Source organism: Centruroides vittatus, unplaced genomic scaffold (genome assembly GCF_030686945.1).
Source record: "Centruroides vittatus isolate TY-2023 unplaced genomic scaffold, ASM3068694v2 contig_5, whole genome shotgun sequence".
NCBI lineage: Eukaryota > Metazoa > Arthropoda > Arachnida > Scorpiones > Buthidae > Centruroides > Centruroides vittatus.
This window is the reverse complement of record NW_027122286.1, coordinates 685,256-709,747: the sequence shown is the minus strand read 5'-3', so window position 1 is coordinate 709,747 and position 24,492 is coordinate 685,256. Positions and strand designations below refer to the sequence as shown.

The 24,492-nt window shown below is 32.6% G+C and overlaps 2 protein-coding genes across 2 annotated transcripts in view; one reads left to right on the top strand and one right to left on the bottom strand.

Annotated features, from left to right (window-relative positions):
- The window catches only part of LOC136978211 (cytochrome P450 3A11-like), a 230,304-nt gene that overhangs the window by 158,942 nt on the left and 46,870 nt on the right, over nt 1-24,492 (bottom strand). The window lies entirely within an intron of this gene.
- LOC136978144 (gastric triacylglycerol lipase-like) lies at nt 12,901-18,909 on the top strand. Its single transcript, XM_067273799.1, has 9 exons — nt 12,901-13,041; nt 13,136-13,340; nt 15,842-15,956; nt 16,016-16,163; nt 16,234-16,326; nt 18,168-18,323; nt 18,391-18,462; nt 18,534-18,602; nt 18,673-18,909. The coding sequence occupies exons 1-9, from the start codon at nt 12,925-12,927 to the stop codon at nt 18,907-18,909; spliced, it is 1,212 nt and encodes a 403-aa protein (XP_067129900.1). The 5' UTR covers nt 12,901-12,924.

Genomic DNA, 24,492 nt, shown 5'->3' with positions numbered 1-24,492 from the left:
AAAGTATATTCATAATAAAGTGAATATAGGAATAGATGAGATTATTAAGGTATGTGTTTCTGGTAGATTGGTACGGTGGAAAGATAAGTTAAAATTGTTTGAGGCTTTTATACAGTCAGTAGTGTTATATGGGTCCGAGGTGTGGGGTTTTGATTGGAAAGACAGAGATGATAATCTACAAATTAATTTTATTAAGCGTTTATATTCGTTAAAAAGATGGATTCCATCGTATATTATATATTTGGAGTTTCAAAGGGTTCCCCTTTATTTTAATATAATAAAAAGTAACTTAAGATGGGTATATAAACAGGCTGCTAGTAAGCTTACTGAGTCGGCTAAATTATTATTAATTTCGTTAAGAATAGCGTGGGGAGATCGTATTATGTCTTTGATGCAGAAGTTCGGTTATCGAATGGATCCGACAATGATCAATGAAACTATTGCCTCTGATATTTTAATGCGGCTTGCGATCAATTATGTAAACGAATTCAAAGATAGGGCGGCCAACTATAAATATAATAAGTGGTATCGGGATGTTTTCAATGATTGGGGGTCGCTGACTTATTTAAATATGGAAAGACCATTTTCTATGATACAAGCAGTGCTACATGTTCGTTGTAATACATTTAGACGAATGAGTTCTCCGTGTATTGAGTGTTGTGAGTTCTGTGATTCTTGTGTCAATTTTGATGCTTACCATGTGGTAGCTGAATGTAAAGTTTTAACTGCAGATAGACAAAAGTGCTTTGGAGAAAATTATTTGTCAATTCAATCATATAGGCAACTGTTGCAAGACCATAACAAATATTACTGTATTTATAGGTTTATTACTAAGATAAACGATCAACAAAATAGACTTGATTAGAATAAGCTATTTTTTTTACTCTTTCCTTTTTCAGAAGTTTGTCCAACAGGTGGTGTGATTACAGTATTTAAGTGGACATCTGGGTGTTGGCTAGTTGGCAGCGTTTATGGTCGGCGCTTTTGGGCGGTTATTAATTAACACTTTAATATTTTTCAGGTATTTGTTTAATTTACTTTGTTTTATTATTACTTTTAGTTTTATATGCGTCGACCAATCGCTGCCACTTTCTTGTTTTGTGTGTTTATTTGTTATTTGTTATTTTGTTTTTTGGGGGAACATTTATTGACTTTAGAAGGGATGTGACGTGAATAATTTTGTACCTCTTTTTGTTCATAGATTGATTGTCACGTGTCTCTGGTAGAAGATACTGTAATTGTATTCTTATACTATTTTGTGTGATTGTAATATTTTTTTGTTTGTTCACTTATTGCCCGTACATATAGGGCTTTCCTTGTATTATCAAAACAAAATAAATAATAAAATAAAAAGAGACATTTCATAGATTTAAATATCGCATGAATTTAAAGTTTTTGACGTTTGTGAAGTGTTTGAAACACGCAACAATGGAATGTATTAGAGTAGGCGTGCAAAAAAAGTAGTATAAAAAAAAGAGAAAAATCCGATAATTAACATAATTTACAGCTACATTTGAATATAATCATATCACATTACAGTTTGTTCCAGTTTCTCACATATTTTATTTACATTATAATTAAGAAAAATTTTTGCTAAAAGTTAAAAATTACATACGTATTTGTTTAAAGTATTAACTTTGCGAATTTGATAAATCTTAAAATGAAAAAATTAAAATAATTTTGTGGTTTAAGTTTACACGAAATTATCAAACACGTGGCTTAAAAGGAAATTAACAGATGTGCACAGAAAACGACTGTTGCAATATCAAAATCGGTAAGTGTTCAATAACAAATTAGATGTGAATATGTAGCTTAAATTTAATCGAATTATTAGGAATATTGTGATTTATGTTTTTTGATTTTAATTAAATTCTCATTTTGAAAAGCTGTTAATTTCAATTTAAATTATATTTCTATAAACGTTAATATTTCAAGAAAACCAACATTTAAAAGAAAAATATGCACTAACATATTCGTGAGCGGTTTTATACAAGTATTACATATTTGATTTTTTATCATATTTTAACGTTTCTTTCGGTAGAAATATCGGATAAGATAAAGATCAACAAAGATAAAGGATAAGATAAATTTCTTAATCCTCCCTTTAGGAGGATTAAGAAAGAGGATAGAGCTGGGGTCTATAGGATTCCTTATGAAAATCAGCAATTAGGACTAAAACAGGAGTATATAGGGGTTACAACAAGGAACCTAGGTGTAAGAATCAAAGAGCATAAATATGATGTAAGGAAAAGTTCTAACGCAACTGTTCTGGCCCAGATGGCCCAGGCCGAAGGATCTGTCGTTGGATGGGAAGAGGCGGAAATCGTCAAACAAATATATTCTCCAACTTTAGCAAAGACGGCGGAAAAAATAGAAATTTACAAGAGTAGACTCGAGAATAGATGCATTAACGCCAGGGACGCTGAGGGATTACCGTCAGCTTGGAAATTTGCAATTAAGAGACTTACAAATGGCTCATGATTTGCGATGTGTTTCGTATTTGGAGAACCTTAATATTTTATTATCTGTTAAATGATTTTTAGCGTGTACTAATAACTTTAATATTGTTATGTGTTTGTTAATTTACATTTGGGTATTTTTTGCGCTTTAATTCTAATTTTAATTAGTTGCTCCGTTGTCGGGTTTTTTGAATTTAAATATTTTGTGTTCCATTTTTTGTTCGTCAGTTTAAACCTGAAGATGATCTATGGAATAGATCGAAAACGTTTGTTTTCTTAATTAAAAATTCCCTCAGCAACTTATAAGGTGGTGATTATTGGAGTTTATATTTTTTGCTGAGTACGTTTATGTTCACTACAAATTTACTTAAATTTCAAATATTACTCTAAAAAAATTAACTATCGAGCTTTAACCATTTGCCCAATTTGCTTAATGTGCTTCATCTATTATTTCCAATATAATCTATTCATAACAAAAATTTCTATAACAAATGTGTAACTTCATCTGTCTGATTCTGAATAAGGATTTCGTAAGGTAAGCTAAGTTCGGATCTGCTTCGAACTAAATGTATTGTACACACTCATATTAATCGGGAAAAAACACAAAGTTTTATTCACATGACATTCAAAATTTCAGATTTTATCCATCAAAGTCAAACATAGAACAATCTTCGCATGTGAGTACAAAATACACCAATCGGTTTTTGTTTTCCAACAGGTCGAAAGTCACGCCTTTTTAAAATCCGATAGAAAAACGTTCTAATTTCATAGTGACGTCGTTTCCTTTGCTCGTTAGTCCAGAGTGGGCTATTTTTTTTTAAATTTAGATTATTTGTAACAAAAACTTCGTGATGATTTAAACCCTGTAAGGGAGAACTCTCCTTACACAATCCCCTTAGCTTTGCTGAACACTCACCCACTCTCTTCGATCCCTCCTGGGCTTCGATCCACTTCGCTCCCTTGTCCCAAACTTTTGTGAATATTCAGCCATTTTGAATGGCGCTATTTATTTCTGTTTTTACCTGACGGAAAAAAAGTGTCGCGACGATTATATATATATATATATAATCTCTCTCTCTCTCTCTCTCTCTCTCTATATATATATATATATATATATAGAGGATTTGTAAACTTTGATTAAGACCTTGATTTGGTAATTCGTAAAGGTGTGCATGAAACGTTTAGTACTTCTATTATTGTTTCTGTATTTTTACTACATTTAACTACTGCGTAACGTTATGTGCTTGGGTGAAGGGTTGCAAAATTGAGTAAAGTTACGCAGAAATAACATTTCGTAATTACATGTGCTATACATCAGGGGTGGCCAACCAGTCGATCGTGATCGATCGGTCGATCGCCAAGCCAATTTTGGTCGATCGCTCGCGATGTCTTATATGTAATATATGTATTATATTTGGAACTGAACGCAACAGTATGCATGCAGTTATGACTCGACACATAAGCAGTGCACCTCGTACTGAAACAGTGTATAAACATAGTACGTATTTCACACCTCTCTTCCCCACTTATACTCTGCCTATGACAACAAGTCGATCGCGACACATTTTTAAGATAAAAAGTAAATCTTATGTACACAAAAGTTGGCCACCCCTGCTATACATACATATTGGATCTAAATGTAAAGGTGGATCCAGTCCGATAAACAGGCAGGCAGGATTCACGCTTTATTATGTATATATTAAGTATACTTTACGTAATGTTATTTTTGGTTTTCTGGATCCAAAATATCAGGTACTTATTCATAAAACTAAAGGAATGTAATTTTTTTTATCATACAGCAAATACAGAGGTAATCTACAGAAATAATATAAGAAGTTTTTTTGTCGAACATGTGATGTCAGCTTCGACCATCTACGAGTATGGGGGATCCAAAGTAATAATTATATTTGTGAAAAAATATTTCATAGGATAGCATATGGTCAGGGCTCACGAGAGAGATGAGCTGGGGTTTTTCTCCAGCTCTGAGAAAACTTAGAGGCCTACTCCTATAAATTAAAACTTTTAATCATTAACAAACTTATTACTAACAAAAAATAAAATTTTTAATACTGCTTTTAATTAATAAGCAAAAATTTCTCCTATTTCGCTCCTATTTAGAAATAAAAATTAAAATGTTTAAAACAACGAGTTAAAATACTGTTTTCTCCGACTTCGAAGCAGTTGAAACACAAGCGAAAAAGACTCAAGACAACAATACCTTTTTTATTAAACAAATTTTCCCATATGCATTACGCTACAGTTAGCCTCTTCAGTGGTTACTTTGATCAACAGTGTTCGTGCTTTCACATTTAGCAAATACATCCCAACATGCATCAGTGCTTACACCTGTATTCAAATTAATTGTATTTGCATAACTACAGATACAATAATGTTTTACAAACCGTCTTATAAATACATTATCTATTTTATAAAGAATCTTTATATTATTACGGTCAATAGTACACATGTTATTGTGAGGACCAGGTTTAACCCGGCCCAAATTTTTTTTTTTTTTTTTTTCGTTCAAATCCCCTTGTGGGAAATTGTAGAAAACGTCGAAATTAAAAGAATGTTTAGCCTTCCGCCGCCGGAAAGCACTTCCTTTCTCTCCGGATCCAAACTCTTAGTAACGAAGATCGAATCATCAGCGATTCACCAACTATCGCGATTGGTGATCGAAGATAACGTGACCTGTAGTATATAAGGAAGGAAAAGGCTGATAACGGGGTCGCTGAAGGTTCAAATAAGACGCGCGTCCCGTCTGATCCGAATCGAGGGCCGAACCCCGAGGACTCCGAAGCCCGCCGGAGACAAGCCGCCACGACCGATCCTCCTGCCATCCTCGACGACCGGAGAACGACCGATCTTCCTGCCATCCTCGACGACCGGAGAACGACCGATCTTCCTACTTATCCATACGATTACTCCTACGGTTACAGCCGATATATCCTAGAAAGAGGTATGAAACCCAAATTTGTAAACTCTCTCTCTCCCCCGCGGTTAGAAACCGGACGCGCTAGAGTAGAGCGATTCTTTGTATTTTGTTTGTCTGTCTAAATACAGTCAAACCTGTTTTTATGCGGTTTTTTTTGTGCGATTTTTTATTTGTGCGGTATAGTTGGCGACTTGTCTCGTGCGATTTGTCATGTCTCACGTTGGCTTATTATAGCTAAATAAACTTATTATAGCATAAATGAACTTATTATAGTAATATTTTTGCATGAATATGCGAAAAATGAAATAATTTATTTTTTAAGTCAACAAAACACCACCTGGACAAAAATATGTAAAACAGACGATAGACGAGACGATGCAGTCAAGTGCTGACATCTGTTGTCAATAAATTCTATATCGTACGGTTTTGAGTTATTTTCTATGTGAGACTTTTTTATGCGGTCCCTATTGTCCGCATAAAAAAATATTTTTTTAATTGTGTTGCGAAAACTATTTTTTATAGCCACTCGTGAAGTTTCGTGCGATTTTTTTATGCGTTTTTTTATGCGGTCCCTATCCACCGCATAAAAACAGGTTTGACTGTAAATGGTTTTGTTTTCACCATGGTTCCGTTTATTCGAATATCGCCTTAACCTTATCGACGAACCCACACGCTTCCTCCACTCGACCTGACAAATAATTACCCAATCTTGACAAGTCGGGAGGGATATCATAAAAATTTAGCCATCCGCGACAGTGGGGTGGGCCTTGCCGACCTGTTCGCCGGATAAAAGGAGGTACGACTTCACGTCCTCCCAAGACACACAACCGGCCATCGCAACCCCAGCAAGGTGTATAAATATAAATAACGTGGGCACTTGATGTGTCCCCAGCCGGCATTGTAATGGCGGTCGATGGTCGTCGTGTTAGCTTATATATACTGGAGGAGGAGGTCGGACCGAAGGGCCGGGTAGCGTAACTGGTAACGTGTCTGCACGGTTCGTAGCAGAAGTTGCGGGTTCGAGTCCTGCTTCGGGCCGATTTCTTTTCCCCCAGTTCCAAATTATTAAAATTAAATAATTAAATTATAATTATTAAATTTAGTAAGAGATGGCTTCTAACGCCAAGCTCTAGTGCCAAATTGTCTTATTAATTATTTATTTATTATAGCCGACTCTTGCCCGATAATTCGGCTTTGGTGGTTGTATAGAGGTACGACTTCGTCCTACCTTCTGGCGTTCCCACATTATTATTACAATGCTGGTACCATGGAGATTCTGTTCTTTTAACACGTACCGCCGCTTCGTGCTCCTTCAATCGTACACCCAGTTTTCTACCCGTTTCACCGACATAGATTTTTCGATCTGGACATGTGCATTCTAGTTTGTAGACCACACCAGCGCTTTCCAATGGATTCTCTCTTATTATAGTGCTTCCTTTATTAATTAAATAAATAAATTTATCAAATCGATTACATTGTTTATCAATTAGTTCTATTGGATAATTATATAATAAACATTTATATTTTTCATACAAATTTTTAATGTATGGTATATCGATGAACACTTTATCTATTTTTTTAATTCTTAACATTATATCTAGTATTCATATAATCATGTTGCCATTTTTGTATAAGCTGTCGCAGATAATCATTTAACAAATATTTTTTATAGACATTTTTAAGTTCCATATCTATGTATTCTTGCAAAGTAGTTCTACTATATATTTTTTGTAATTCCATAACAAATACATTACGTTTTATGTTTTCCGGGCAATACAATCTATAATTTATTACTTTATTAATATTACATTAATATTACATAACTGTTATTTCGTACTTACGAAATAACAGTTTTTCTTCCTGTCTCGTTATCATCACATCCAAATAGGCTATCTCATTGTGTGTCTCTTCCTCACAGGTAAGCTTAATATTATCATTCAATGTGTTCACATAACCCTCAATATTTTCTGCCGTAGTGATGTCAGAATCATACAGTATTAGTATATCATCGACATACCTCGCATAAAAGACTATACCTTTCAATTGAAAAATTGTTTCAACTATCGGGATCATGCAAATTTCCGCCAACTACGGTCCGACAACAGAACCCATTGCTATGCCATCCTTCTGGCGATAATATTTCTTTAATACTGCAAAATAGTTGTTTTTAAAAATAAAAGTTATAAGTTCCAAAATATGAAGTGATAAATTGAGTCTATTCAAATTTTCAATTATAAACTCCAAATGTATAGAGGGATACATGGACTTTACATTTAAACTCAATAATCTGTAAGAATCTTTAACATGACCTTGTACTAATCTTGAAATTAATTGGTCAGTGTTTTTAACACTAAATTTAGAGTATAATATACATTGCAAATACTTTTTAATATATTGTTCTAAATTACATAGTACTGTTTTTCTAAAATCAACCAATGGTCTGTAATGCTTTCCAGTTTTGTGAGTTTTTAATCTAATATTTATTTGAGGTATTCAAACATTATTAAAATTACCTTTTTTTTTTTTTTTTAAATCTTGATTTGTAATATCATGTTTATACAACTTTATCAACTTACTTAATTTCTTTCCTCCAAAGGGTCACCAGGTAATAACTCATATTCATTCGTTGAAACTATTCTCTCTTTCTCTGATTGCAACTCAGAATTATCAATAATTATAAGTGTATGAGACTTATCCGCTTTAATTATAGATATATTTTTACCTTTACAATATTTAATTAATCGATTCATTTTATTGTTAAGGGTACTTGCTCTTATATCATATGACCGTAATAATATAAAGATTCTTTATAAAATAGATAATGTATTTATAAGACGGTTTGTAGAACATTATTGTATCTGTAGTTATGCAAATACAGGTGTAAGCACTGATGCATGTTTTTTTTTTTTTTAACTCTTTCCACGCTGTGGGCACTAAGAGGGCCTCTTTTAGTAGGCCCATTATGGGTTCGGCCAGGCCCACAATGGGGCGACCGGGTGGTGAGGGACGGGCCCGACATATCCGAACGGACCACCCCCCGAAAAATTCCTGGGGATTATTCGACCCGTTCGGATTCGATCCCGGGTCCCCCAGAGCGGTAGGCTGCCATCTTGACCGCTCGGCCATCCGGCCGTCCACTGATGCATGTTAGAATGTATTTATTAAATGTAAAAGCACGAACACTGTTGAACAAAGTAACCACTGAAGAGGCTAACTGTAGCGTAATGCCTATGGAAAAATTTGTTTAAAAAAAAAGGTATTGTTGTCTTGAATTTTTTCACTTGTGTTTCAACTGCTTCGAAGTCGGGGAAAACTGAGTATTTTAACTCGTTGTTTTAAACATTTTAATATGTTATTAATATAGGAGCGAAGAGATAATGGTAATACAATCTGTTAGGTTGACAAATAAATGTCACATTTATTAGTCACAAATTTTCGTGTTTTAAAGCCGTTTGACAGTGTGCTAAATTTCAACTTCAACAGATAAAAGAAGGAACCAGATACTGAGTATTTACATTTGTTAGACGTGATAGACTTCGAAAGGGAGGAATGTGAAGAGGTGAAAGATGGAGTTCTGAGATAATATGCCTGGATATAATTCAATATCGTAAGTGAGCAATAAAACACAAAGCAATAAATATAAATTATATAATTAAAGCAGTTAACAAAAGAACGACTTAACACACAAAACGTTTCTTATCTCACTATCGAAAAGTACGTAGTTCAAGTCATAGAACAACTTGCCACATAAAATAGTCAGGACAGACAATAGCAAACGGCGTTTTCCTCTAATTTATTTGTATTTTTTAAACTTCAATTTTTTAAGTAAATAATAAATATAAAACATGGCCAACGGTATTACATTTAATTGTATAAATATAGAATTGCAACGTTTTAACAAAAATACTTGTTTACGTTATTCATTCGTCATTCGCTCCAGTTCAGAGTCCACAATATCACAAACACGGAGCGACCTTTCGACAGAGGAAGAAAGGTCGTTTCCGTGTTTGTGATATTGTGGACTCTGAACTGGAGCGAATGACGAATGAATAACGTAAACAAGTATTTTTGTTAAAACGTTGCAATTTTATATTTATAAAATTCAATTTTTTATTTTTAATATTTATCTTTTTCATGTTTTGAGAGACTTTTTGAAGTTTGGCAATCACGTTGCCTTAAAGGAATGTCAGGTCGCTATGGAATACATTCCGAAACATAAAAGTGAATAAAATTATGATTGTTTCGATATACTTTTTCTTCAATTTTAAATATTTCATACAAAATTATTTTATAAAATTGAAAAATATTTTAAATATTTACATAATTAATTAATGTTTTCATACTCTAATTATTTTTACAATTAAAAGTTATTTGCTTTATATAATTTTAACCAAGAATAAATATCAGAAAACTCCCATTTTTTGATAAGATAATATTTAAATAACAACATATTTCGAAAACTATGAACCCAAGGTTGAGTTTTAAAATAGACACTTGGCTTTATTTTCATCTTTATTTAGTTGATAAAGATGGAAATAAAGATAAGTATTTATTTTAAAACTCAACCTTGGGTTCATAGACCAACAAATCACCAAACACGGTTTCAAATAAGAGATAAGAAATAACATATTTCCTTAAACGTCGTTTACTTGTTAATAGTTTATAACGTTATTTAAATAAATTACTGTGACCAATTGAAAATAGAAACATCAAATGCATTACTTTATAATTGTATTACTTTTTCCGATTATTCTTTTGATTTACTGGTACAGGTAAGTATTTAATTTAAAAAATAATGTGAAAACATTCTGGAATTTAAAATACTTTAAATAAAAATTAATTACGAAAACTTAAATTTAATTTTAATCAATATTTTAATTAAGATCTAAGCTTTATTTTAAGTTAAAATAATTTGTGAAATAAGAAAATAAAATGCTGGGTTATTAACTGGTTAAGCATTACAGAGAAAAACAAAGCTGATGTCAGAAATTGTTTACAGAACGAGGGAAACTCTGATTACTTGTAAGTTTCAGTGGTTTTCAAGCAATATTAAATGCCATGAATTGCAAACTGATTCGAATCTAACAAGGCTGCGACTAGAAATTACAATGTTGTAATGATTAACGTTATAAAAAGTAATATTTTTTTAAATTCAAACTAAACCTGTACTATCGAATACCTATAAATGTATGCTATAAATATAAAATCTTATTGTAATGTACTTATGAATGTTATACATGTATTGTAATTTTATTATAGTCAAGATAAAAATAAGTAGCTGTGCTTGTTCTATAGCAGTGGTTCCCGGACTGTTTCTCCACGATCCCATTCGAACATTAAATAATTTCCGCGATTCAACATTAAATCTATACACAATAGAATTTATTCGATATAATTTTAAAATTTTATTTTTAATATTATTCTCAAAAACTTAAAAAGAATAAAAAATAATAACAACTAAAAAATTAAAGTAAAATATTGTAAATTTTTCATATCATTATTTTATTATAAATTTGAAAATTTATCATTTTGCATTGTCTTGCATTTTTGACAAAGCTTGCAAAATCCAATGTTTGAGACTGCCTCATTTTATTTCAATAAGAAATTTTTGATTTACTTGGACGGTTTTTCGGACAATATAATAGCATTTTTAATGTACTGTACGTACTGTACATCGGATGATTTGAGGCGCTCGGGGAAAAATAATGCTAAGCGCCATCGCCATATTCTGTAAACGTTAATATTTTAAGAAAACCAACATTTAAAAGAAAAGTTGGTCGAAGTTCGTCATTTTTCTAATATGGATTACTTATAACAAAAATTTCGTGATGATTCAAGCCCAGGGAAATAGAACTCTCCATATACAACCCCCTTAGCTTTGCTAAATACACACCCACTGGCTTTGCTCCCTCTGGCTTACTCACTTCGCTTACATGTTCCAAACTTAAGTAAGGATTCCGCAATTTCGAGTGCCGCCATTTTTGTTTGCTTTCACGTGACAGAAAAAAGTTTCGCCACGATATCAAGCTAAATATTTTATATATTTAGAGTGGATTTGTAAACTTTAGTTACAGACCTTATTTGGTAATTATACGCACAGATTCGGTACATAAAACATTTCGCCCTTCTGTTACTGTTTTTATATACAGTATTTAATATAGTGAACTCCCAAGTAATATTATTAACTAGGTTAGAATAGGGGATTACAGAATACAGTAACGTTACGCAAAAATAAGTTTTCGTCATGACAAATAGACTACTTTAGATACATATCACATCTAAATCCAAAGTTGGGTCCAATCCGATAAACAGGAAGGATCTACCCTTTATTATGTTTATATTAAGTATACCTCACGAAACGTTAGTTTTGGTTTACTGGTGCAAAACGTTCAGATAATTCTTAATGTAAGAAAAGGAACGTACAATTTTTCACAATACAGCAAAAACACAGATAATCTACACAAATAAAATAAGAAATTTGTTAAACATGTGATGCCAACTTCGATCATCTACGAGTATGCAGGATTTTCGAACGGTAATTATATCTGTGGAAAAATCTTTCATAGGATAGTAATTGATCAGGATCCACGAGAGAGGTGAACTGGAGTTATATTCGATGGTGTTATATTCGAGCTCTGAAAAAAACTTAAGATGCCAGAATGGTCCAACTCCAATAAATATCAAATTTTTAAGATTGCTTTTCGTTAATAAACAAAAATTTCTCCTGTTTCCCTCGTCCAAAATGTAACTAAAGGGTCTGGATGAGGCAAAAGACGCACGCTCTACTCCAGGGCCCCATAAGAGCTCTTGACGTCCCTGCTTATAGGTATTAAAACGATGTAAATAGTTATAACGTTCATGTAATAGTAAGTATTAAACTGTCCTAGCTTTAGTTATTGAATAACAGTAGGAATTTTTTCTCAACGAATCATTAAACATTCGTTTAAGAAATTAATTAAAATGAATATTTTGTTTAAAAAAAAAAACACGTTCTTAAGTTAACGATTGTTTTATCTCGTGGTTTTTCTCTCGTATTTAAAAATAAGAATAACAATTAATTGTCTAATTAAGTATGAAACTCGTTCTGAATTTGAAAAAATTGTAGACCTATAAATTCCCATTCTCATCTGTCCATTGTCTGTTCGCCTGTTTGTCTCTCCTTAATCTCAAGAACGAAGTTAAAGAGTGGAAAAACGAGACGGTCTTGTCTTTCATCTCTTGCATATAAGATAATCGAATAAAAGATAATATAAAAGTATAAATATTATAAAATTACAAATTATTTTTAGTAACGTTCTCAGGAGGATCAACTTATCCTCATCGATAAATACTTAATTAAAACTTTTAAAATAGAAATAACAGTTTGAAACGACGAATAAATGAATGGTCCGAGTGGAACTGTTGAATATTGGTTAAATGGGGACACCTCACAGCTTGTGACATGACAAGATTGATACTATAATAATTTCACAGAATAAACGAAGCAGCATTGCCACCTAAACACACTTGTTTGATAAATTTCGCATAAATATGAAATATCCTGCTGTTTGTTTTCTCTTTTTATGGTCGGGTTTCATAAATTGTTCCACGTCATCGTTTATCGAGTCGAAACTGCTCCAGGTTGATCCAGACGCAAACAGAAATGTGGTAAATTTACCATTTATACACGCTTTATAATTTTTTAATATATACATATGCAGATATTTTTTAAGTTTTAGTTTATTTTTTATATTTGACATAGACCGAAATAATAATCAGCAGAGGCTATCCAGTGGAAGAATATATGGTCCAAACAAGGGATGGCTACCTTTTGAAACTTTTTAGAATTCCCTACGGCCGAAAAAGTAGTAAAGAAAACACCAAAAATCGTCCAGTGGTCTTCCTGCAACACGGCCTTCTGGGATCTTCCATTGACTGGGTGATCAATTACCGTTACCAGAGCCTTGGTAAGTCAACTTTTTCGATAGATTGATCTGTTTCAACAACCGAAATGTTGAAATTAGAAATGTACGGCTTAAAGTTTAAAAATCGTTGACATATAAATTTTTTATTAATATAACAGTATTATGGTATTCGAGGCGAAAAGTTAGGTAAGCCTTTTCTATATGGCTTATAGAATTGTGTTCTTTTTAAAAATCTGTTCGATGGATTTCGATTACACTTTGCCATTTTTCAATAATTGAAACGAGGAATCCTATAATGTAATAAAAAATGGAGTACATGACATCGTTTTCGAGGTATAAGGTCGTAGCCCTTTGAAGTGGCCAAATCGTGCTTAAAGTGAAAACGGAAAAGAGGTACCGATTCGGAATGTGACCGTAGTAGACACCGAGTAAGACTCTACAATTACAAAGAAAATCGTCTCGATTCTTTTAAAACAAACACAAAACAAAAAGCTTACAGCAATTATATTCTTGGTGTCTCTGCAGATGAAGAGTGTAAATCTTCCGGTTGTTTTTCAAGAGAGGGTCCCGAGAGAAGGATTTTTCAGTTTTCTCGTTTGCTCTAAAGCGATGTTGTTCAGTCCGTCTTCGAAGAAGGTGAGGTCAGTCGTTATAGAATCTAGGATGAGATGGTGAATGCCACAAAATAAGATGTTACACTATGAAAAATTCGGAGAGAGAAGCTTTCTGTGTCCTTGAAATTAGAGTTTTTATCATTTTTTCCCCCAGATCAACCACTTCGATTAGTTATTTTTTCTCATTTCTACTTTCTAACTGGTCGTCACTCGTTATTAAGTGTAACGAGATCTGAATCCAGATAGCGGCGGGATGAGTCGAAACGCACATTTAAATCGATCCTAACCGGAGACAGTTGATCTTAGGACTTACATTATCTAGTTTTCTTTCCTCTAATTTCTGAGAAAACGTTCTTTTTTTTTCTCTATTAAATTTAGTATTCCCTTTTAGTGGTTTTTACTTTTTAGTGTAGCTTCAGGGTACGAGTACGCGCAACAATGCGATATCGCACAAATCGCGTAACTTAGTCCTTGCTTTTCTATGGTCTCTAGCACCTTATTCTATGAGCTTATAGAATAGAGTTCGTTTTCAAAATTTAATGCGACGAGTTTGATAAAACATTTCCATTATTGCGTTGAAGAACCCAAAAACGTAATGAGAATTTGTTTAAATGCAGAAAATAGGAGTCCGTGACTTCGTTTTCGATTTATAAATACATCGTAGACCTATTAAAGTTGGGTTTTCCAACGGGGACGGTATTGACTCGTTACGTTTGAGGGGGTCTCTAAAACTTTGCAAATATAAAAAACTATTTTAAAATTTTACACATTATTTTTGCTCGTAAATAAATGTAAAAAGGTGTTTTCTTTTAATTATGGAAGTGGCTATGGCATATATATAATACAGTATATAATATAATAGTTAGGTGACCAACCGTCCTCCTTTTGTAAGTTCTGTCGTCTCTCGACACCCGACTGTGAAAATAAGTCGCGAAATAAACCTTTACAACGCGCTTTAACATTAAGTCATAGAAAGTTCGAACGACTCAAAAAAGGTCAACGGATTCACACTAGTCAATATAAACCTATGCGATGATATCACTTGTTCGATATAGCGTTCAAGTTTGCTCGAGTGCTGGCATATTGCAATTCAATAATCCGATACTGTTTTATAAAACAGTTAAGAAGGGTGACACCCACGGTATGACTTGGAATGACACCACGATATCCGCCCCGGGTGTCACCCATGCTAGCTACGCAACTGCGCATGCAGTAGAGATTATTATAGTGTAATATTATTGCAATGAATAAAATGTTTCTTTTATTTACAATATTTTTTTCTTCAATTTATGCGTCGTCCTCTTCATTATAAAAAAGTTGGTCACCTTAATAATAGTGAAGACAGTCAACAAAAAAAAAAAAAAATTTTAAGAATGGTTAATACAGAAAAAATGTTGGGAACTTTCGTATTAAAGTGACAATTCTGTACGACTGAATGCGCCTAAAGTAATTTAGGCATAGAGGACAAAAATAAAAACAGCATTGTGGGCGCATAACGAAAATAGGAGGGAAACACGAACAAAACCCCAAAACAAACAAATCACGGAGATTGCTTTGTTTTTGGATCGCCTCTTTGGGTCGGCAAGTGCAAAGTTCGAGTCCGTCAGATACAAGGATCGCCACTTTAATGCCTAACAGGTGTAGAGATCGTTTTCTCTCTTGCGCCGCCTCAATTCTAGTGCGATACAGCAAAGTCGCGCGATGTTTTAGTGAAACAATATATGTACGTATTATCGTATTGTTTGTATTCTGAACAGGTTTTGCACACGCAATTAGTTCTGCACACGTTCGAGTAAATAAAAGAAAAATAAAGAAAATAAAAGAAATCATTGCATTAATTCCAATTGAATATTCTTTTCAACAAGAAATACTTTCTTTTAATGTTCTCTACTTTGTAATATTTAAAATATTTATAATAAATTACGGAAGGTTATATCTTGGCTGACGAAGGTTACGACGTCTGGATGGGAAATCAGAGAGGTACCACTTACGCCCGAAAACATATCAAATATTCGTCCGAAGATGATAAATTTTGGGATTTCAGGTCAGTAGAAAGAGAAGTTGGGAGGTCTTTGTTGATGAATTTAAAACGTTTCTTTGTAGTATTGACGAACATGCCAGGTATGATACACCGGATAGTATAGACTTTGTCCTTAACAAAACAGGTCAAAGTCAATTATATTATGTGGGAATGTCGCAAGGTAACATGATAGTCTATGCATTTCTCTCCGAGAATCCCGAGTACAACAAGGTAAGACTTATCTCCACTTACATACACAGCTTTTGCAACTAATTTAAAATTAAAATATAGAATTTTCTAGATCAAAGCAGTACTTTCTATAGCTCCAACTGCACTAGTCGGTCATATTAAGAGTCATATTCGTCTATTCGCTGTTTTTACTAGTGAAGCTCAAGTGAGCATTATGACTAATAATGTGCCTGGAAAAAATTAAGAAATTACTTTATTATTATGTTGTTTTAAACTGTTTTAAGCACTTAGCAAAGAAATAAAATAAGCAATTGATGCTGTTGGAAAAAGGCACAATAAACATTTGTTTTCAACACAACACAATGAAATATTACACAACAGAAAAATGGCGAACTTCAAACATTCCAAAAAACCAGCGTTCTAAATTATTTTTAAAATTAGAGAAATTCAAAAAACGTGTGTTACCTGGCAAAATTCTCACAATTTGCAACAGATGCAAAATAGCTTTTAAGTAATAGTCAAACCTCATGACTATTTTAATTATGACTTAAACAATCGAAATAAAAATACCTTGTATATAAATTAAACACATATTTTTGTTTTTAAATTTTACATGCACGAAAACATTTTCGAATCACATAAAATCAAGGAAAAATTATGAGATTAAACAATTGAAATAATTTAATTAATACATTGTTACACCTCTAGGTTTAAGACAATCTTAGTTTTAGTATAATTTGGTTTTTGTTTGGATGACTATGTTAATTTTTTATGAGCTATTAATATGCCTTAAACCCAAACTTATCATAATGACTACAAATGATTTTAAGGTGACTGTTTTCTCATGTAATTTGTTTATTGACTCCAATTTGTATTTAGGACGGATAAATTTGTCCTGTTCAGTTGGGAACAATATTGTATATTATTAAGCTAAAAAGTTAAACGAAAAACCTGTCATCTTAAAGTCATTTGTGTTTGTTATAAGTTTGGGTTTAAGGCATATTAATAGCCAGTTGAAAATTAACCTTAGTTCATTAGGCATTGATTTCATTCATAAAAATTAAACTCGTCTCGAAAGCTTTCCACTTTCACAAATAGTAGTCAAGACACTTGATTTCCACTCGGAGCATTGTCCCGGTCCAGTTTCTTCAATTTCCATCACTTTTTTCTAACAGGTTAAGATTCCTGTGGTTTGCTGAACAATGTATCGTGTTGATACGGTGTTGCCGAAAAAAATTTTAATAGTTACAACTACATGACAAGATACATTGTCACCTTGGTGAATGGCACCTTCACCATTGGACACGTTTTCAGTACTGTTTTGGTTTGCTTTTGTTTATGAAAGTGCCATTTCTTTAAAATGAATTTTTACTCTTCTCTTATAAGACCTAACACCTACTTCTTTTCACTTGTTATTCATTCCTTTTGTTGTACATTTTCTATTTCCAGGAGACATTGCTCTTAGTTTCCTATCCTGATACGTTGGTGTTTTTCGTGTATGATCCTAACCTTATATAACATTCTCAATTCCTTTATACTAGCACAAAAGTTTAGATGCAGCTGACTGTAATTAATCCACTTTTTTGCAATAGTCGTTGTTAAATTTCCTTCCTCATAGAACTTTACAATTTTTTCTATTATTTCGATGGATAATTCCGTTTTAAATGCAACAATTTTGTTACAATAACAGAAAAGTAGAGTATTTGAGTGATTTACACGCATTTACTTTATATTCAGAATTACATATTGAACAATATATAAAGCATTATTTTAAATACGCTAAATATGTGGTTTTTTTTTTTTGTTTTACAATTTAAAATTTTTCCTGTATGTGATATTATAAAAGTTTATATAAATGAATTAAGTAACATAGAATAAACACATGACTATTATTAGAAAGTAATTCTGTACCAATTGCTTGTTTAATTTCTTTTCTGCATCTTAAAATACTATAAAACGACATCATGATGAAGAAATTCCGTAATTTTTGCCAGGAGTTGTATTAAATATTTTTCGATTAAAGATTTTAACTTAAGATTGGTTTAGCTTTTGTTTTCTGTTCTAGGACACAAAGAATTTTTATCAAGCGACTACATTACGAAATTATTTGCTCAAACTGCCTGTAATGTTGATGTTGTAAGGTCGATATGCTCCAATATCTATTTTCTAATAAGCGGATATGATCTTTGTCAATTAAATGAGGTAAGGTAAGAAAGATTGTTTCAAAAGTTTGAAGTTATCTTATGTCTAATAATTTAGATTATTTCAGTCTCGCCTGCATGTCTACTTTTCTCATTTTCCTGCGGGAACATCTACTAAAAACATTATTCATTACGGACAGGTACATTAAATTTTTGAATTTTTCGAGGAAATTAAAATAAGAATAATTGAAATAATTTAAGTTTATCGTAGATGGTAAATTCGAAAGAACTGCAGAAATTCGATTATGGTCCATTGGGAAACTTAGAGAAATACAAACAGGTCAGGAGAAAGGTTTTTGTTCGATATTTAGATCTTTACTTTCGTTTATATGAGTGTGTTTACCTATTAGGTTCAGCCTCCAAAGTATGATCTTACAAAAATTAAAACTCCGATTGCACTTTTTTGGAGTTTAGACGACCTTCTGGCAGATACTAAAGACGTGGATATATTTCGAAATCGCATCCCGAATTTGATAGCCGATTATCAAGTCTGCCTAAAAGAATGGGGCCATCTAGATTTCGCGTTTGCAAAAGAAACAAAGAAATATGTGTATGACGAATTACTGCGAGTAATGAATAGTATTTAGAAATTTCCTCTGTATATAATATAATGCACTTGTGAGTTTTGCACTAATTCAATTCATGTTTAACTGATACTAAATATTCTTTGTACGTATAAAATATTAACATTATATAATTTGGATTTGATTTAAGTTTTCGGTTCCGGTTCCTGTAAAATCCTGGTTGGTTTGAGCTACGTGTTATTCAATCACGATGAATGAGAGTTTCGGGTTTGATTCGACTCTCCTGTAATAAAAAAAAATAAAAGTATATAATAAAATAGTGTATTTTATTATTATTTACAACTGTTAGGATATAATTTATTTTTGACAAGAAAATTCGAATGATTGCAAAGCACAATATATTACCATTAAGTACAGATTATCAGTTAACATTATGTTGTAAGCATAATGTTTTGACATTTTGAAAAATTGCTGACAATTAACTCAATACTGAATTAATAACAATTCAGTGTTGCTGGTAATCACCATCAACATCTATTACATTTCGCCACCTTAAATGCAAACCTCCAATCTCGTGAGCATAGAATGACTGCAGCTTTTCTTTGAAGAAAATGTTGTCATTTAATAGTACTTTATTTTGGCAATAAGGTTTTGCGGGGTGTGAAGTAAATGATAGTCAGTCGACTGCAAGTCTGGACTGTAAGACGGATTAAGCAGAATCTCCCAACCAAGACTGGCCAGCTGCTCTAAAGTCATATTTGCTGTTTGTGCTGGCGTATTGTCGTAGTCGTAACGGACTCTATTAATTTTAGGATCGTGCAGAATCATTGAAGTTATTGTGCTAATTCTTTTTTAAACAACCGTAGATTATAGTCTATCAGTTGCAGGAGAATGTCATCATCAGTTATTTAATGGGGCTACCTGGATTGGGTTCATTGTAAAGCAAGAAATCTTCATATTTGAATTTATCGAACGAATAGTAACATGTCTGCTTGTTGACTTTGTCGTCGCCAAAAGCCTCGTAGATTGACTAGTGAATGTTCGTTGCGTTGTGGCTACTTTCGAAGTGATAGGGAAAGAACACGCAAATGTTTTCTTTCGGAAGTTTCATGGAATGTGTTCTTTTGATCTTATCAGACATTCCTAATTCATTGAATCAGCCTCTTAACTGTAAGGGACGACAATAGTCGTCCAAGGCGACTCGAGTGGCAGTGGTGAGGGACGACTATACTCGTAAAAAAATTCTCATAAAATACCTGGATCATTTCGTAAAGTTTTAGAATTTTCACGGTTAGTTGGATTCTCCAACTTTGTTTTGGAATATCCTTTAGTTCTTGAGAAATTAGAATAAAAGAGAGAAAATTAAAATAAAATATGAATTTTAGATGGCTATCTATCGACATAAATCGAATTTAAATCTCCCGCCATCATCTAATTGGTTAAAAAAGTTAATATTCCTAATTGGCTCGCATCAGAAAAAAGTAGGTGTGACTTCTGTAAATCACGCTATCGCGAGAGCACCGATACAACCCGAAAAAGTACACAGCCTACGTCATTAGTCTAACGGTCCTTGTCTGACCTACTTTTTGTAAAATCAACATTAGAGTAATATCCTATTCACACTGTACATTTTAAGCCAGCTTAAGGTATGAAATATGAACGGAACTGACTTAACGTTAAACCGGTTTAACTACCAACAACCGGCTCAGCTTAAATCGCTATCTCAAAGAACAGCCTACAATAAGAACAGCCTAGTCAAATGGGGGAAATCCCATTGAGGAGTCGTGTCCAAGCGAAATATTTTCTCCCGCTAGATGGAGCCACACAACGAACCATAACAACACACACTGATTAAGTTATCCTAGCTACATGCTGTCATATGTTCGTAAAATAAAACAGTAATTCAAATAGGATATAGCAAATTATTGATTTTTTTTAATTAAGATTTTGCCCGGATTTCTGCAGAACAATCTAAAACAATAGACATGTTATCAATAATTATCTAGACGGTTTAATGCAATAATAATTAATAGGGTAGATGTAGTGTACAGTACGTATTCTGGCCACATTAAGACAATTTTCAACTTTAAAAAATATTTTTATATTTTTACATTTTTTTAAAGCATTGAAACAGTAAAAATAATGCAAAAACGTGTTCTCTTTTACTTTATTACATTAATTTTTATTAATTTTAACATTTTATAAACAAAATTTACATTTTTTAAAAATATTACAAAAATCACCAGTTTTCACCATGCCTGTACCAGTTCTGGCCTACCTGTGTACCAGTTGTGGCCACCCCATGTTTATAGAGGTGACACTTTTATTATTTTTCGTGATAAAGGTTTATTATTTGAAGTTTGCGGTCTACGATTCTCCCGAATATATGTGTCGTTCACAGTTCTCTTTTTCAATCCTGGTTTATAATCTGATTCCAGAAAGTGCGTACTGCAGACAACTGACCAGTCACTTGGCTTCCAAAGTTTTGAACTGTTTTCATCTGTAAATTTTAAAAATAGATAGTATAACTAATAGATTTACTGTATAAGCTACCTATAAATAATTTGTATGCATAAATAGATAAATTGTACAAAAGTTTAGAGAATGCAATTGCAATCTAGCCTAATCTCATTGCAGTTAGGGGTCGTGCAAAAACCGTACTTGTCCTCATTAAGGGAAGAGTATATGTATTTAATTTTATTTGTATTTAAAAAGCTGAAATTAAGCGCTTTTCAAATACACCCATGTGATTTTTAGCAATGTCTTTCTACCGTTTTTGAAATATCAGAGAAATTCAATAAAAGGAAGCGTTGCTATGCAAAAAGTTTTAACATCATGTTGATCGAGTTATGAAGTTAGAGGAATATTAATTTTTTCAGATTTTTAAAAAAATATTTAATATTAAAAAATGTTAACTAAAGATCGCGCCGGATATGTGAGACCAATTCGACTCACGTAGGGTTAATTATGGAGTATTAAATATATCTTACCTTTTCTGCTGACAGCTTTTATCCATTTTCAACGTAAATTCTCTTCCACGGGATATTCGTAAAAACTTGTTCCATCTTTTTTTCGATTTGTTTGATGTACAAAATGGCATAGAGCAATGAACCATTTTAAATCAAACCTTTTAAAAATTCACCAGTATCTTGATATAAAGTATTTTCGAAATTTTAATTTTTTAAATCTCTCATAAGCACGTCTTTGCAACAGAATTAGCATTGATCACTTGATCGAATAGTTCGTTCATCAGCGCTCCTAGTGAGGACTATGTGCAAACCGCCTCAGGAATCGACACACGTGTTCAGAGCAAATGACTAGGCTGTTCTTGTTGTAGGCTGCGCTCAAAGGAGCTCAAGCTTTCCACGAGGTCCGCCACAAGTTCAAAAATAATGGCGGAAGCAGATGTGCAGGTACAAATGTTCGAACAAACGATACTCTTCTCTGTTAGCATGTATATGCCGTTTCGGTACAAGAAGTTTAAATGATAATATAAATTTCTTGTTTACGAAAAAATATATATATAAATTTCTGTCAAAAATCCATTCTTATCAGTTCTATCGCTAAAGTGATATAAACATTGAGAGAATCGTGCTGCCAACGACAACGACATCACTAATAATAAATGTTAATAATTCCTAATTAACGTCTTATGCTCTTTAAATAAGTTATTTATAATTTAAATTAGTAAATATAAATTAATTTATAATGATTTACGAAAAATAAGCAAAAGTTTGATTTTATTTAAAATGTAATATTGAGTACACCCACTTGAGGGCTAAGCGAATAATTCGCTTTAATTACCTAGTGTGAACGAGTAGTAAATCTTGTTTTCGACAATGCGACTTAACATAATTCTGCTTAAATCTTAATCCCGCTTAAAATGTACAGTGTGAATAGGGTATAAGACACAGTAATTTATAGTAAAACGGTCTTCTCTAATATTCATAGTACTTTGTAAAGCTTGGATTTCAATTTAAGTATTATTCAGTTTAGAAACATTATAAATACATCATTATATAGGAGAATAACATAAAAAACTTTATTTTGGGGTGTACTATAGATTACCACCTATGGAATTTAGGACTGATTATATATTATTGAACTCAGGGGACCGAGACGAGTTCAACGGTACCCTATTTTTGGACCGGAGACAAAAAATAAAAAAGTTATCATACTTTTTAAGTTACCATACTTTTTTAATGCTCTCATGCAGACCCACTGCAAGGTCTGTATAAGAAGGTCAGGACACGCTCCCGTGATTCTATGAGGCAGCATGTTGGGGCATATCGATAGAGATCACCATACGTGGTCCCTGCGTGAGTCGACTATTATTACGTATATACGTACTCAGAACGTTAAACAATGGGTTATTCTGTGGCACCTAATTGTAAAAGTAAGTCTACCGACCTTCGATTGTTTAGATTTCCTGCAGATAAGCAGAGGAAAGCGAAATGGGTGCAGAACTGCAGACGGGATAAGTGGAGCCAACTGAACATTCTAAACTATGTGAGAGTAGTGTATATTATGTATTTTTCTATAGCTACTGTCTTTGAGATGTACACTCAAACCTGTTTTTGTGCGGTGGATAGGGACCGCATAAAAGAAAACGCATAAAAAAAATCGCACAAAACTTCACGAGTAGCTATAAAAAATAGTTTTCGCAACACAATTAAAAAGTATTTTTTATGCGGTGGATAGAGACGGCATAAAAAAAAGTCTCACGTAGAAAAACGTGAGACTCTACGTGAAACCGTACGAAATAACTAGGAATTGCTTTTTTAACTCCTTGGGCCTTTTTCTGCAATCCCTAATGGGGAAAAAATCCTCTAAGAATTTTATTTTTTATATTAATTAATTATTTCCACTTAAATACCAATCTAACATTAAAAAGTTAAAAATAATCGTTAAAAAATGATTTTATTTGATAAATATAGCTGCAGAAAGTGTTATTTCATTTAACAAGGCGTGAAATTTCACACCTGCAGTCTAAAGCTGGAGGGGAGCTAACTTACCGCATCTGTTCAAATATAACATAATATTTATGATTTTTATGCTATTAAAATGAGAGGGGACCGAAAAAAACGTATGAGAAAAAAATTTTACTGAATAAAAAATGAAAAAACCTGCTGATGTCATAGAAAACATCCAATAGAGTTTTAAAAAATTTTACAGGAGTCAATTATGTTCCAATTTGATTGAAATTTTCATATACCGCACAAAAAAAGACCGCACAAAAACAGGTTTGAGTGTATACGTGAGCTCACATTAAATTATTTGTTGTTCAGCTTCATTTCGAAGAATCTCAGTTAGAACTGTTAATCTCAACTTTTCTGTCAGTGAGATTACATATTTTTGCCAGAGATATGAACAGTACTTTGAATGTAAAAAAACTGTATGGAAGCAAAAACTCATTTATGCGTATTCTGCTGACTTCTGAAAATGGTATTTTATTATATTTGTATCTTGTGTGTTTACAGAGAAAAAAGTTATGTCTCAGATAAGCTTTGTTAAAAATATCATCAAATTGTGTTTAATATAAAATTTGTCCTTTTTGATTAAATTTTATATAGTTAGGAAAATATGACGTTTAAGCCTTTGTAAAGCCAAAAATGTTCATTAATTAAACGTTAGTCCAGTATTTAT

Bases quoted from the DNA above. Each gene is read 5' to 3' on its own strand.
- LOC136978144 (XM_067273799.1), top strand. From the start codon at position 12,925: ATGAAATATCCTGCTGTTTGTTTTCTCTTTTTATGGTCGGGTTTCATA. The intron at 13,341-15,841 runs GTAAGTCAACTT...AAATTACGGAAG, and splicing joins TTACCGTTACCAGAGCCTTG to GTTATATCTTGGCTGACGAA. The intron at 15,957-16,015 runs GTCAGTAGAAAG...GTTTCTTTGTAG, and splicing joins GATAAATTTTGGGATTTCAG to TATTGACGAACATGCCAGGT.